This window comes from Tachysurus vachellii, chromosome 7 (assembly GCF_030014155.1).
Source record: "Tachysurus vachellii isolate PV-2020 chromosome 7, HZAU_Pvac_v1, whole genome shotgun sequence".
NCBI classification, from domain to species: Eukaryota; Metazoa; Chordata; class Actinopteri; order Siluriformes; family Bagridae; genus Tachysurus; species Tachysurus vachellii.
In genome coordinates, this window is record NC_083466.1 from 21,112,630 (window position 1) to 21,127,831 (window position 15,202).

Sequence of the window (15,202 nt, forward strand, 5' to 3'; positions counted from 1 at the left end):
CACACACTGGAATAATCCCTCCTGATTTATCAAAACATTCCATCCAAGTACCAAGAACAACATACTACCTGATATCCTGTTACAATCAACATCTTCAAGCTTTAGATAATTTATTGTAGTTGTGTAGTCTGTAATCATGTTGTACATTTGAATGTATCATTATAGCTATTTGTGGAAAAAGCTTATAAAACATTAAAAAAAAATTATAGAATACAAAACAGATATTTATTCATTAACAGCAGTGATGATCAGTGGTGCTGAATTTTTACCTCCTTTATTATCACAAGGACTGAAGTATGGATAGAGTTTCTCAGTGAAAGACTGACCAGTAAAAGAGTAGATATGAGATCTGGACTTCACATCATAAAAGGAGACCAGACCCTCCTCATAATCCACAAACACCCCCACAACCTCCAGCTTCTCTCTCAGTTCGAGGGAGACAGCAGGATCAGCACGAGCCTCATACTGATTGTTATTCCTCAGTACCACAGTCCAGAATCCATTCTGAGGACACCGTGTAATCCACCCCTTCCTGTTAATGTTCTCTTTCACGACTCCTAATTTCCAGTCAGTTTTCCTTCTGACCTGCACCTCATAATAAAATCTCCCTGAGGAAAAACTCTGCTTTCCCAGAACACAGGAAAATTTAAACCTTTGCGGTGAATCAGTTTGTGGTGTATCTACATGGGTCACTCGTTTTCCATCAGCAGACACAGTAAGTTGAGGATGAGCTGAATCAGGATCCAGAGTCACATCCACTGAGAGACAATTTTCACATAACAAAACTAATTATTCATTCAGAGAATGATGCTAATTGTTCATTCAGTAATGCTGATATGTGAAAAGCTGTTAAAGAGAAAGATTATATTGTGCGTGTGTGTGGGTGTGTGTTGGTAGGGGAGTGTTGGGACTATGATTTTACCACATTAAAGTTAAAATATTTCTTACCTCTAAACATCTTCTTCTTTAGAAGTTCTTATGAACACAACAATATAATAATTAATATATAAACATGTCTACTGAAGACCAAAAATACAAATCAATAAAATAGAACTATATTTAAATGACCAAAAACACGTTCCTTAATTCGTTTTCAGAAGGTTTTTTTGCATTAACTAAAATATACAGGATTCTGCCTTCTGCCCCAAACTGCATCTTCCTGTGAACCTTCACCATGTTAAACTGTGTCTCTGTCAAAGAGGCCATACAGTGTAACAGCCTCCCAGTTACCTTTATGATTTAATTCAATTATACAATCATTACATAACTTAAAAGCACAGAGTTTATTCTTACCTGCATGTTGCTTCTCCTGTTGAAGTTCTGAGGCTAAAACAGATAAAATAGTTGAATATTTTGTGTAAATTTTACACAAATAAAACTAAAAAATAGTAGTAAAAAGGTAAATAGACAACACGTCACATGTCAGTTATAAGTCATATAGAAAACAAGTCATATAATGTACAGTAACTGTGGACTTAGGAAAATGATAGAAATATTGCCTTTTTTGTAGCCAAAAAACACAGTTAGTATCAATCCAACAAGAAAAAGACATGTTACAACTGAATCCAATAATATAATCATTAATGATTTTAAAGCACAGAGTCCATTCTTACCTAGATGGTGATTCTCCTGTTGAAGTTCTGAGGCTAAAATAGATAAAATAGTTGAGTATTTTGTGTAGATTTTACACAAATAAAACTAAAAAATAGATTCAGCAGTGTAATGTAGTGATAAGGTGAATAGACAACACAATCAGATTGCAGTTATAAAATGTAACTGTCCTCTGATGTTATATATTTATTAAATAATTACGTTCACCTCACAAAGATGAATATGATGTCACATGTCAGTTATAAGTCATATAGAAAGCAAGTCTTATAATGTACAGTAACTGTGGACTTAGGAAAATGATAGAAATATTGCCTTTTTTGTAGCCAAAAAACACAGTTAGTATCACTCCAACAAGAAAAAGACATGCTACAACTGAATCCAATAATATAATCATTAATGATTTTAAAGCACAGAGGCCATTCTTACCTAGATGGTGATTCTCCTGTTGAAGTTCTGAGGCTAAAATAGATAAAATAGTTGAGTATTTTGTGTAAAGTTTACACAAATAAATCTAAAAAATTGATTCAGCAGTGTAATGTAGTGAAAAGGTGAATAGGCGGGGATGAAGTGGCCTACAGGAAGGAGGTGGCCAGTCTTGTGACATGGTGTGAAGACAACAATCTTACCCTCAACACAGACAAGACAATGGAAATGATAGTGGACCTGCGGAAAAAGAAGGGAACTCACCAGCCACTGTTTATCGAAGAGCTTGAAGTAGAGAGGGTGAGCAGTTTTAATTACCTGGGAGTCCACATCACCGAGGACCTCACCTGGACAATGAACACCACCCAGCTGGTTAAGAATGCGCAACAGCGGCTGTACTTCCTGAGGAGGCTGAGGAAGTTTGGCATGTCAACCAAGATCCTCCACAACTTCTATAGCTGTGTTGTTGAGAGCATCTTGACCAGCTGCATCACTGCTTGGTATGGCAGCACTACTGCGAACGACCGCAAGAGTCTGCAGAGAGTGGTGAGGACTGCTGAGGAAGATCATCAGGACTCCAATGCCCTCTCTGCAGACCATTTACCACTGCAGAGCCCAAAGAAGAGCTGCATCCATCATTAAAGACCCCACCCACCCCCAACACAGACTGTTCACACTTCTACATTCAGGATGGAGGTACAGAAGTGTAAAGTGTAGGACAACCAGACTAAAGAACTCCTTCTTCCCCTCAGCTATTAGACTCTTAAACAGCCACCCATCTCAGTGAATAGTCAGTCCAACTGTTCACCTCATTTTAACATTGTAATTTATATTGCTGCTACTACCACCACCATTAAATACTGCTAATATTATTCATGTAGCCCCATCTTAATTTTGCACATCTATTAATGTTATTGCTGCTTTAAATATCTGGGTTATTCCTGCCATTGTTATAGTATATTTACACTCACTTGCAAATATTATATTGCATTATATAGTGCAGCAGTTCCCAAAGTGAGGTTTGCGGAGTGGGGGGCGGGGGGTCGCGAGATGATTTCCAGAAACTTTATTTATTTTTCTATTTTTATTTATGTTTTATTTATTTTTTTATATGTTAAAAAAGGTTGTAATGATGCGAGTATAAATTTAGGATAATTAAAATAAACTGAAAATAAAACTTTGTTTGCTCCAATTAATTACGACAGTTAAGGTCACCATTGAATGTAACCATAGCAATTCATCTGGCGTCGGATATGGAAGGTGCACTAATAGAACTTTCAACCGATCGAACCCTGAGGATGGCATTTGACGGCAAGACGCTGGATGAGTTCTTGGTTTCTGTCGCGCTGGAATATCCACAGTTGTCAAAAGCCGCGTTGGATGTACTCATGCAATTTGGCTCAACGTATTTATGCGAAAAGATATTCTCCGTGCTGACTTACATTAAAAATAAACACAGGTCTCGGCTTAACATGGAAGATGATCTGCGTGTGGCAATCTCCAAAATTGAACCTAGAGTGGACCTGCTTTGCTCCGCACACAGCGCCCATCCATCACATTAGGCGTTTTTTCTGAATACATTTACAATTACAATACAATTATACATGAAGTTATAATTGTTCCAAGGCACCAGCCAACGCTGTACACGTGTTAGAGGCAGCTTGTTCGTATTCTGTCTGTAAGCATTTCACAGTTATAGGATGTATTCTTTTTTTGGGGGTCGCGGGTCATCAGCAGTCTAATATTGGGGGTCGCGGTCTGAAAAGTTTGGGAACCCCTGATATAGTGTACAGTTTGTATATGTATGTACAGTCCTGGCATTCATTTCATTGCGCAGGGGAACCTGCTTTCCTCACTGGGTATATGACAATAAACGCTTTGAATTTGAATTGAATTGAATTGACAACACAGTTATAAAATGTAACTGTCCTCTGATGTTATATATTTATTAAATAATTACGTTTACCTCACAAAGATGAACATGATGTCACAGGTCTGTTATAAGTCATATAGAAAGCAAGTCATATAATGTACAGTGACTGTGTTTGTATCTTTACACTTCTTACAGAACTCTCTATGGAGTGAACTCAGAGTCAGCAGAACCTGAAACTGAACCTGTGATGTGCAAAAAAGTAATGTGTAAATGTGGGTATTGAAAGTAATTATGTTAAATCATGTTATAAAAGTGTTGGGAATTCTGTTTTTAAAAATCAGGTAGTTTTGTTTACTTATTTTATTATTTTTTGAATTATATAGCATACTATTAGGTTTTGGTGACTCTGATTTCACTCCATAGGCCTCCTTAGTGTTTAGGACAAATCTGGACACATGACCTGAGCTGCCCAGAAATAGACAATAAATGCATTCTTTTCTGTTCTAAAAGAATATGTGGACTTAAGAAAATGATAGAAATATTACCTTTCTTGTAGCCAAAAAACACAGTTAGTATCAGTCCAAGAAGAAAAAGACATGCTACAACTGAAATGCTGACAGCCCACTTCCAAATACCAAAGACTCCACCTGAAATGACAACAATGTCTCTACGTTATGTTTAAGAAACTGTACAATAGTTATTTAATAACTAAAAACACACCCTTACAGAAAGAACTGCAGCCAAATCACAACAGATGTCATAAAAAGCGAAAAAAAAAAATGCAGTAATGATTACAGTAGAATGTTACAATCTAAATCTAAATGTTTTACTTGTAGTCACTTACTACTGATGATAATGTCTGTCTCCATCATGCGATGTTGTTGCTGAAGTCTGCAGTAAAACCTGTTAGAGTCGCTATAATCATAAACAGTGATGCGGCTTTTCACACTGAAGCCCTCAGTGTCTCTGTGTATCTGTGTATCTTCAGCAGTCAGAGTGACTCCTTCTTTGCCCAGCCATAGAACATCAGGCTCAGGGTTCCAGCCTCTGGATTCACACACTAGATTAATCCCTCCTGAGTTATCATAACTCTCCATCATTATCACTGGGTGGCTTCCCTGAGCTACAATCAATAAAGAAAAATAATTGTTTTCAGTAGAGTGTAAACATGTTAAACTGTTAATTAGAAGATACAACTAAAAATGTAATTAATATAAATTCCCCTCCTTGAACTGCCACCTTATTGTGGTGGAGGGGTTTGCGTGCCTGAATGATCCTAGGAGCTATGTTGTCTGGGACTTTCTGCCCCTGGTAGGGTATCCCAAGGCAAACAGGTCCTGGGTCACGGGCCAGACAAAGAGCGGGTTCATATCCCCTTATGAGGAAATTTAAATCAAGGTCCGTGACGTCGCCCGGTATGGTGCAACCGGGGCCCCACCCTGGAGCCAGGCCCGGGGTTGGGGCTCGCATGCAAGCGCCTGGTGGCCGGGTCTTACCCCATGGGGCCCGGCCGGGCTCAGCCCAAAACAGCGACGTGGGGCCGATCTCCAGTGGGCCCCCCACCTGCAGGAGGAACCGTAAGGGGTCGGTGCATTGTGGATTGGGTGGCAGTCGAAGGCGGGGGCCTCGGCGTCCCAATCCCCGGACACGGAATCTGGCTCTAGGGACATGGAATGTCACCTCGCTGGGGGGGAAGGAGCCTGAGCTGGTGTGGAAGGTTGAGAGATACCGACTAAAGATAGTTGGGCTCGCCTCCACATACAGTTTGGGCTCTGGAACCCAACTCGTTGAGAGAGGCTGGACTCTCTACTACTCTGGAGTTGCCCGCGGTGAGAGGCGGCGGGCTGGTGTGGGCTTGCTTATAGCCCCCAGCTCAGCCGCCATGTGTTGGAGTTCACCCCGGTGAACGAGAGGGTCGTTTCCCTGCGCCTTTGGGTCGGGGATAGGTCTCTCACTGTTATTTGCACTTACGGGCCAAATGGCAGTGTAGAGTACCCGACCTTCTTGGCGTCTCTGGGAGGGGTGCTGGAAAGTGCTCCGGGGACTCTGTTCTACTGGAGGACTTCAACGTTCACGTGGGCAGTGACAGTGAGACCTGGAGGGGCGTGATTCTGAGGAACGGCCCCCCAACCTGAACCCGAGTGGTATTCTGTTATTGGACTTCTGTGCTAGTCACAGTTTGTTCTTAACAAACACCATGTTCAAGCATAAGGGTGTCCATCAGTGCACGTGGCACCAGGACACCCTAGGTCGGAAGTCGATGATTGACTTTGTGGTTGTTTCATCTGACCTCCGGCTGTATGTCTTGGACACTCGGGTAAAGAGAGGGGCAGAGCTGTCAACTGATCACCACCTGGTTTTGAGTTGGAGCCGATGGTGGGGGAGGAAGTTGGACAGACTTGGCAGACCCAAACATACTGTGAGGGTCTGCTGGGAACTTTTGGCAGAGTCTCCGGTCAGAGAGATCTTCAACTCCCACCTCCGGCAGAGCTTCAACCAGATCCTGAGGGAGGTTGGAGACATTGAGTCTGAATGGACCGTGTTCTCCACCTCCATTGTCGACGCGGCCGCTCGGAGCTGTGGCCATAAGGTCTCCGGTGCCTGTCGTGGCGGCAATCCCCAAACCCGGTGGTTGACCCCGGAAGTAAGGGATGCCGCCAAGCTGAAGAAGGAGCCTGGTTGGCTTGGGGGACTCCGGAAGCAGCTGATAGTGAGCTTCAGCCTGGGTGGTTGCGGAGGCAAAAACCCGGGTCTGGGAGGAGTTCGGTGAGGCCATGGAGAAGGACTATTGGTTGGCCTCGAAGAAATTCTGGCAAACAGTCTGGCGCCTCAGGACTGTTTACAGTGGGAGTGGGAATCTGCTGACTTCAACTGGGGACATCCTCGGAAGGTGGAAGGAGCAATTCGAAGATCTCCTCAACCCCAACGACATGTCTTCCACTGAGGAAGTAGAGGCAGAGGGCTCAGTTGTGGACTCGTCGATCCCCCAAGCTGAGGTCACTGAGGTAGTTGAGAAGCTCCTCGGTGGCAAGGCACCAGGGGTGGATGAGATCTGCCCTGAGTACCTCAAGTCTCTGGATGTTGTGGGGCTGTCTTGGTTGACAGGCCTCTGCAACATCGAGTGGCGGCTGGGGACAGTGCCTCTGGACTGGCAGATGGGGGTGGTGGTCCCTCTGTTTAAGAAGGGGGACCGGAGGGTGTGTTCCAACTACATGGGGATCACACTCCTCAGCCTCCCCGGAAAGGTCTATGCCAGGGTACTGGAGAGGAAAATTCGGCCGATAGTCGAATATAGCCAAAAATAGATTTTTGCAGATGATGTTGTCCTGTTGGCTTCATCAAATCAGGACCTTCAGCGTGCACTGGGACGGTTTGCAGCCGAGTGTGAAGTGGCGGGGATGAGAACCAGCACCTCCAAGTTTGAGGCCATGGTTCTCAGACGGAAAACGGTGGCTTGTCCCCTTCAGGTTGGTGGAGAGCTCCTGCCTCAAGTGGAGGCATTTAAGTATCTTGGGGTCTTGTTCACGAGTGAGGGAAGGATGGAGTGGGAGATCGACAGGCGGAACGGTGTATCCTATGCAGTGATGCGGTCAATATACCGGTCTGTTGTGGTGAAGAAAGAGCTGAGCTGCAAGGTGAAGCTCTCTATTTAGCAGTTGATCTGCGTTCCAACCCTCACCTATGGTCATGAGCTTTAGGTCATGACCGAAAGGACAAGATCCCGGATACAGTCTGTCCGAAATGGGTTTCCTCCGTAGGGTGGCTGGACGCTCCCTTAGAGATAGGGTGAGGAGCTCGGTCACTCGGGAGGAACTCAGAGTAGAGCTCCTCCACATTGAGAGGAGTCAGCTGAGGTGGCTCGGGCATCTGTTCCGGATGCCTCCGTGACGCCTCCCTGGGGAGGTGTTCCGGGCATGTCCAACCGGGAGGAGGCCTTGGGGAAGACCTAGGACACGCTGGAGGGACTATGTCTGATAATATAATGATAATAAAATGGAAACAATGAATAAATTGAGAAAGATGCAGATGATTTCTATCCTTATCTTTCCTGCATGTTTCCTCTTTTCTCAACACAACTAATCAGCTAATTAACAGCCCTTTCTGTTGGGCAGGGGGTCTCTAGGATCAGGGTTTTAAACCTTTGATTTAGACAGTCAGTGAGTGAAAACGCTATCAAAACAAAAGCCTATCAAATACATAACAGATTGCTACAGATTTTAAAATTGGTTTATGAATGCACAAACCATTAATTATGTTAATTATAAAATTCACCATTTAAAGCTTCATTGCAGAAATGGATCTTACCCTCAACAATAACATGAAGAGTGATGTCATCATACCAGGATTTTTCCTCAATGAGGCACTTATATTCTCCTTCATCAGCGAGTCGGAGATCTGACAGTTTGAGTGAAGTGTTGCCTTTCTGTAGCTCCTCTTTAAACAGTGATGTTCTTCCTCTATAGGACTGAGCCTGACCTTCATTTTTGTCTTCATGATCCCTATAGAGATGCACTAATGAGTCTTCTACATATAGTTTGAACCACTCCACTGTCATGTCCACAGCACTGGTGTTGGGTTTGATAAAACAGGGTAGAACCAGATCTTCACCAGCTACAGCAACAAGAGGAGCTTCTGGACCAATAACCTGTAATTGTTCTGTTTTTTTAAGAAAAGAAACAGAAACTTAATATCAATATCAATCTATCTCTCTCAATCTATGTATATATATATATATATATATATATATATATATATATATATATATATATATATATATATATATATATATATATATATATATAATTTTTAATTTTTTTATATTTTTTTTCCTGTAACAAATAGTATAAAAAACATGTTTATTTATTATTTTAAGGTTCCACGTGCTACTTAATCAATTAAAAACATCTTTCCAAAATCATGTGGCTAAAATAATTTTTGTGTTAAGATGTAAAATCAAGGGGGGCACGGTGGCTTAGTGGTTAGCACGTTTGCCTCACACCTCCAGGGTCGGGGTTCGATTCCCGCCTCCACCTTGTGGGTGTGGAGTTTGCATGTTCTCCCTGTGCCTCGGGGGTTTCCTCCAGGTACTCCGGTTTCCTCCCCCGGTCAAAAGACATGCATGGTAGGTTGATTGGCATCTCTGGAAATTGTCCCTAGTGTGTGATTGCGTGAGTGAATGAGAGTGTGTGTGTGTGCCCTGCGATGGGTTGGCACTCCATCCAGGGTGTATCCTGCCTTGATGCCCAATAATGCCTGAGATAGGCACAGGCACTCCCCTTGACCCGAGGTAGTTCGGATAAGTGGTAGAAAATGAGTGATAGTGAGTGATGTAAAATCAAGAAAAATACATCATCTAAAGCCAATCTAATGCCAACATTTATAAACATTACAATTTATACATATACCGATAAAACATTAACTGTACTTTAGTGTAGGATGTGCAAAAAGTGGACAAATGCAATGTTCACAAAGTGCAGGTGCAATATAACAGTCTGGGTTGTGTGTTAAAGTAACGCATACAAAAACAGCAAAGTGGGGTAATTCATTCATGTCCAAAGAGGCAGTTTAGTGACTATAGTGGGTCTGTATTAATGCTGATGAAGCCAGTTGCAGATGGAAATATGCTGTTTTGTGGTGTGGAGTTTTAGACTTGATGGACTGTGATCTTCTCCAGGAGTGGAGGACCTCAAAAAGAGATTCTACAGCTTCAGAAACACTTTGCTTACATTGCGGATGAAGGACCTTTAGTCTGGAAAGTTATATGGTGTTTTCACTCATCTTTAATACGTAACGTGAGGTCTTTGGTTGTGTTGTGCATACGGACATAATGCAGTATTAAATCATGCACTTCCTTAAACATCTAATAGCCAAGATCAAGTTATTGCTCAGGCTGAGCGAATATTTTTTGTTTATTTTATTACAGCTAAAGTCTGAAAGGGAGAAAAACCTGTGTTTATGCTATTTATAAAATAAAATGTAGCTCAATCTGGCCAAAGAACAACTTTTTGTTTTATTAATAAATAAATAAAAAATCAATGAATAAATGTTCACACGCAGATCGCTCTAAGTCCTGTTTAAAAAAATTTTTTTAATTTTAAAATGATTAAAATTTTGATCATATCAATTAGAATAATTGTATGATTGTAATGTGTCTTGATTGCGGAAATCTTCATCAGAGAAAATGATGGTGCGGGAAGGAGGATGTTTGAGCTGATCCATGCATAGGACGCACACACAGACACATGTACACACGCACACACAGACAGACATACTGACACACACACACACACACACACACACACACACACACAGACGCAGTGGGTGTGTTACCTGATTGAGATTCCATAAAGTAAACAGTCAGGAGCATCAAATGAATAAACATCTCTGAATGACAGATGATTATTTTTCCTTCAGTCTGTTTAACAAGCTAAATAATATTATACTAATTACACATTTATCTCATCTGAACACTTAAAATAATAAAATAATTTTATAGTAAATAAAAATAATAAAGTAATTATTTGTTATTTTCTCAGTAAAACGCTTAAATAGATCTAAAAGAGCGTCTTTGTCTAACGAAGTTTATATCCAGGAGATTTTCAGCAGATTTTCAGCAGAATGAAAGTGCAAATTCACTCCGTGATATTAGATGCTTCAATGAATAACAGAAATACTCCGGTACACAAGGTGGCGCTTGTGTACATTTATGCTTCTGACACACAGAAGGAGAAGAAATATATTATGGACATTTTTGTAGTCGCTGTCGCGTTTGTTATAAAGCTCTTTGTTTTCATAAACCAATGACACCAGGGGCCTGTTTCAGAAAGGAGGTTAAGTGAAAACTCTCAGTATGTTAACACTGAAATGAGGGTTTGTTAAACCTGGGAAAGCAGGTTAAGTTAAGCCCGTTTCTGAAAGAGAGGTAACTTATACTCAGAGTCAGTTACCATAGTAACTTAGAGTTTCTTTCGGTCTCCTCCCCTTAAAGAGGAAGAGATATTTAAACACCTCATTCATTGCACACATTTCAGTTACACAGAAAATGAATAAACACAAAATCACAGCAATTTATATGGTGTTCTTTATTATATATATAAAAAAAGGTTAGATTTTAATATAGTTTCAATTAGGGTTGCAAAATTCTGGGAATTTTCAAGGCTGGAAACTTTCCATGGGAATTAACGGGAATATATAAAAGAATTAAAAAAGAAAATGCAGAGTTGCATATAACAAGGAACTTAAATGTAGTTAAATGTAGTAAAAAAAAAAAAATCTTGCAGCATAATTGTCTTTAAAACAACAAGATTTAATGCATTTTAAGTTGAATTTGTACCCTGGGGATGAAGTTGATGAGCCATACAATGAAGTTGTGGGAAAGAGTAGTGGAAGCTAGGTTAAGGAAGGTGGTGGAAATTTGTGAGCAGCAGTATGGCTTCATGCCCAGAACGAGCACAACAGATGCAATTTTTGCTCTGAGAATGTTGATGGAGAAGAATAGGGATGGTCAGAGGGAGTTGCACTGTGTGTTTGTAGACTTAGAGAAAGCGTATGACAGGGTGCCAAGAGAAGAGCTGTGGTACTGTATGAGGAAGTCAGGAGTAGCAGAGAAATATGTCAGAGTGGTGCAGGACATGTATGAGAGGAGCAGGACAGTGGTGAGGTGTGCTGTAGGTCAGACAGAGGAGTTCAAAGTGGAGGTGGGACTGCATCAGGGATCGGCTCTGAGCCCCTTCCTGTTTGCTATAGTGATGGACCAGTTGTCAGAGGAGGTCAGACAGGAGTCTCCTTGGATGATGATGTTTGCAGATGACATTGTGATCTGTAGTGAGAGCAGGGAACAAGTGGAGGAAAACCTGGAGAGATGGAGGAAGAGGAGAGAAGAGGAATGAAAGTCAGTCGTAGTAAGACTGAGTTCATGTGTGTGAAAGGGAGGGAAGTGGAACAGTAAGATTACAGGATGAAGAGGTGAAGAAGGTATAGGAGTTTAAGTACTTGGGGTCAATAGTCCAGAGTAATGGAGAGAGTGGGAAAGAGGTAAAGAAACGAGTGCAGGCAGGTTGGAGTGGGTGGAGAAAGGTGTCAGGAGTTCTGTGTGATAGGAAAATATCAGCGAGAATCAAGGGGAAGGTGTACAGGACAGTGGTGAGACCGGCCATGCTGTATGGTTTAGAGACAGTGTCACTGAAGAAGAGACAGGAAGCTGAGCTAGAGGTAGCCGAGCTGAAGATGTTGAGGTTCTCTTTGGGAGTGACAAGATTGGACAGGATTAGGAACGAGTACATCAGAGGGACAGCTCATTTTGGACGTTTGGGGGACAAAGTTAGGGAGGCAAGATTAAGATGGTTTGGACATGTTCAGAGGAGGGAGAGTGAGTATATTGGTAGGAGAATGTTAGACATGGAGCTGCCAGGCAGGAGGCAAAGAGGAAGGCCAAAGAGGAGGTATATGGATGTAATTAATGAGGATATGAAGCTAGTGTGTGCAAGTGTTGAGGATGCAGAAGATAGGGATAGGTGAAGAGAGATGATTCGCTGTGGCGACCCCTGAAGGGAAAAGCCGAAAGAAGAAGAAGATTTAGTATACTATTAGGTTTTGGTGACTCTGATTTCACTCCATAAGCCTCCTTAATGTTTACTTCCTGTAATCAATCACTAATCTTGTAAGGTGCAATGACAATGAATGCATTTGTTTCTGTTCTAATAGAATCTGTGGATTTAAGAAAAAGATAGAAATATTACCTTTCTTGTGGCCAAAAAACACAGTTAGTATCAATCCAACAAGAAAAAGACATGCTACAACTGAAATGCTGACAGCCCACTTCCAAACACCAAAGACTTCACCTGAAATGAAAATAATGTCTCTAGGTTATGTTTAAGAAACTGTACAATAGTTACAACAGTAGAATGTTACAATCTAAATCTAAATGTTTTATTTCTGGACACTTACTATTGATGATAATTTCTGTCTCCAGCATGTGATGTTGTTGCTGAAGTCTGCAGTAAAACCTGTTAGAGACGCTATAATCATAAACAGTGATGCGGCTTTTCACACTGAAGCCCTCAGTGTCTCTGTGTATCTGTGTATCTTCAGCAGTCAGAGTGACTCCTTCTCTGTCCAGCCACAGAACATCAGGTTCAGGTTTCCAGCCTCTGGACTCACACACTAGATTAATCCCTCCTGATTTATCAAAATTCTCCATCATTATTACTAGGTGGCTTCCCTGAGCTACAGACAATAAACAAAAATAATTGTGTGTAAACATGTTAAAATGTTAATTAGAAGATAAAATAAAAAAGTAATGAATATTATGTTAATTTGGTAATTTGGAGAATATTTTATTCTCCAAAGATGAATAAAATATTTTTAATGACAATACTGCTATGTGAAAAAAAACTTTCAGAAAATTTCAGTTTGTGAAAACTTAAATAAATAAATGCTGATCCTGCAAGTACAATCAGATAATAAAATGGAAAGAATAGAGAAATTGACAAAGATAACTGCAGAAGATGATTTCTGTCCTGATTTCTTCCTGCATGTTTCCTCTTTTCCCAATACAACTAATGAACTAATTAACAGCCCTCCCTGAAGGTCAGGGGGTCTCTAGGACCTTGGATTAGACATTCGGTGAGTGAACTCCTACAGACTTTAAAACTGGTTTATGAATGCACAAACCATTAATTATGTTAAGTATAACATTCAGTATTTAAAGTTTCACTGCAGAAGTGGATCTTACCCTCAACAATAGCATGAAGAGTGATGTCATCATACCAGGATTTTTCCTCAATGAGGCACTTATATTCTCCTTCATCAGCGAGTCGGAGAGCTGACAGTTTGAGTGAAGCGTTGCCTTTCTGTAGCTCCTCTTTAAACAGTGATGTTCTTCCTCTGTAGGACTGCACCTGATCTTCATTTCTGTCTTCATGATCCCTATAGAGATGCACTAATGAAGCCACTTCCTCTATTCTCATCCACTCCACTGCCATGTCCACAGCACTGGTGTTGGGTTTGATAAAACAGGGCAGAACCAGATCTTCACCAGCTACAGCAACAAGAGAAGCTTCTGGACCAACCACCTGTAATTGTTCTGTGTTTTCAGAAAAAAAAACAAATACTAATATCAATATTAATATCTATCTATATAACAGGACAGAGCTTACTTTGACAGGTGAGGTAGTTCTTGTGAGGTAGTTTTTCCTGTTTTAATTTCATTTAATTTGTTGCATTAAGTATTTGTAGCTACAATTTGAAGGAAAGTGTCAACAAATTTATATTTATGTTATATAATTTATTATCTTTTAAACATATAAGGTCCCATGTACTACTTATTCATTTAATTTATGTCCATCAAAACATGTTTCCTAAATCATTTGGCTAAAATAGATTTTTATGTTAATAAACTTATGAACATTAAAATTTGATATATATCAAAATTAATATATGCAGGATGAACATCCTCAGATCCACTCTATTTGACTTGTCACCTTCACTTCCAGTCTTTTTACTTAGTTTCCACCTTATTTTCCACCATTTACAGTTGAGCAGAGAAGAGATGAATTTATGTTACACTTGTAATATATTCACTTGCCTACAGAAGGCCATGAATTAGAATATTTACGACTTAATTTTCTTGTGATCTCTGCATGTACCGTATTGTTAAAATGTTATGGATTGTTAAAACGTTAAGCCTTTATTCGCATAAATAATGTCAATTGTTCTGTGTATTGTTCTGTGATGTAAGAACAGACGCTTTCCTCTTTCAGCACTATTAAAGCTTCGTATAAAAGCCGCTCCTACAATATACGTGCTGTTAGTTTAACTGTGCTTTCAGAAACATCGGCTGAATTAACAGCAGTAGGGTCACTATATTGTCTGCGACGATAAAGATGCAGACAACACAGCCTCCTTCTTAAGTGTCGTACACTTATGTGGTTGTCGTACACTTATGTGGAAGTTGTCAATCACATGAGTCCCTGATCAAAGTATAAGAGCATGAGATCATCCCTGATGCTGCCTTACTGCGCTTTTGGAGCCTCTAGAGCATGTCCTTATGCAGAGATTATAAGAAAATGAAATCGTTATCATGACAAAACAAGAAAGAAAAACTAATTTTTCTAATAAACTAATAATGCATGTGTAGCAGAGTGAATGAGAGAAATTGCTTGTCCCGTCACGTGATAAGTAAATAAATTATATAATTATATAATTTATACCTGAATTTATACCTATTATATATAATTTATATATTATATATAATATATAATATATATAAATTATATACCGCCCTTCGTGGGACCC

The 15,202-nt window shown here is 40.5% G+C and overlaps 1 protein-coding gene across 1 annotated transcript; it reads right to left on the minus strand.

Moving 5' to 3' along the window:
* Positions 1–102: 102 nt before the first annotated feature.
* LOC132849235 (butyrophilin subfamily 1 member A1-like) lies at positions 103–14,116 on the minus strand. The gene is made up of 8 exons (XM_060875492.1): positions 14,065–14,116; positions 13,641–13,991; positions 4,752–5,030; positions 4,453–4,554; positions 2,038–2,064; positions 1,294–1,320; positions 949–975; positions 103–758 (listed from the first exon to the last, which is right to left on the minus strand). The coding sequence occupies exons 1-8, from the start codon at positions 14,114–14,116 to the stop codon at positions 226–228; spliced, it is 1,398 nt and encodes a 465-aa protein (XP_060731475.1). The 3' UTR covers positions 103–225.
* Between the last annotated feature and the right edge of the window lie 1,086 nt (positions 14,117–15,202).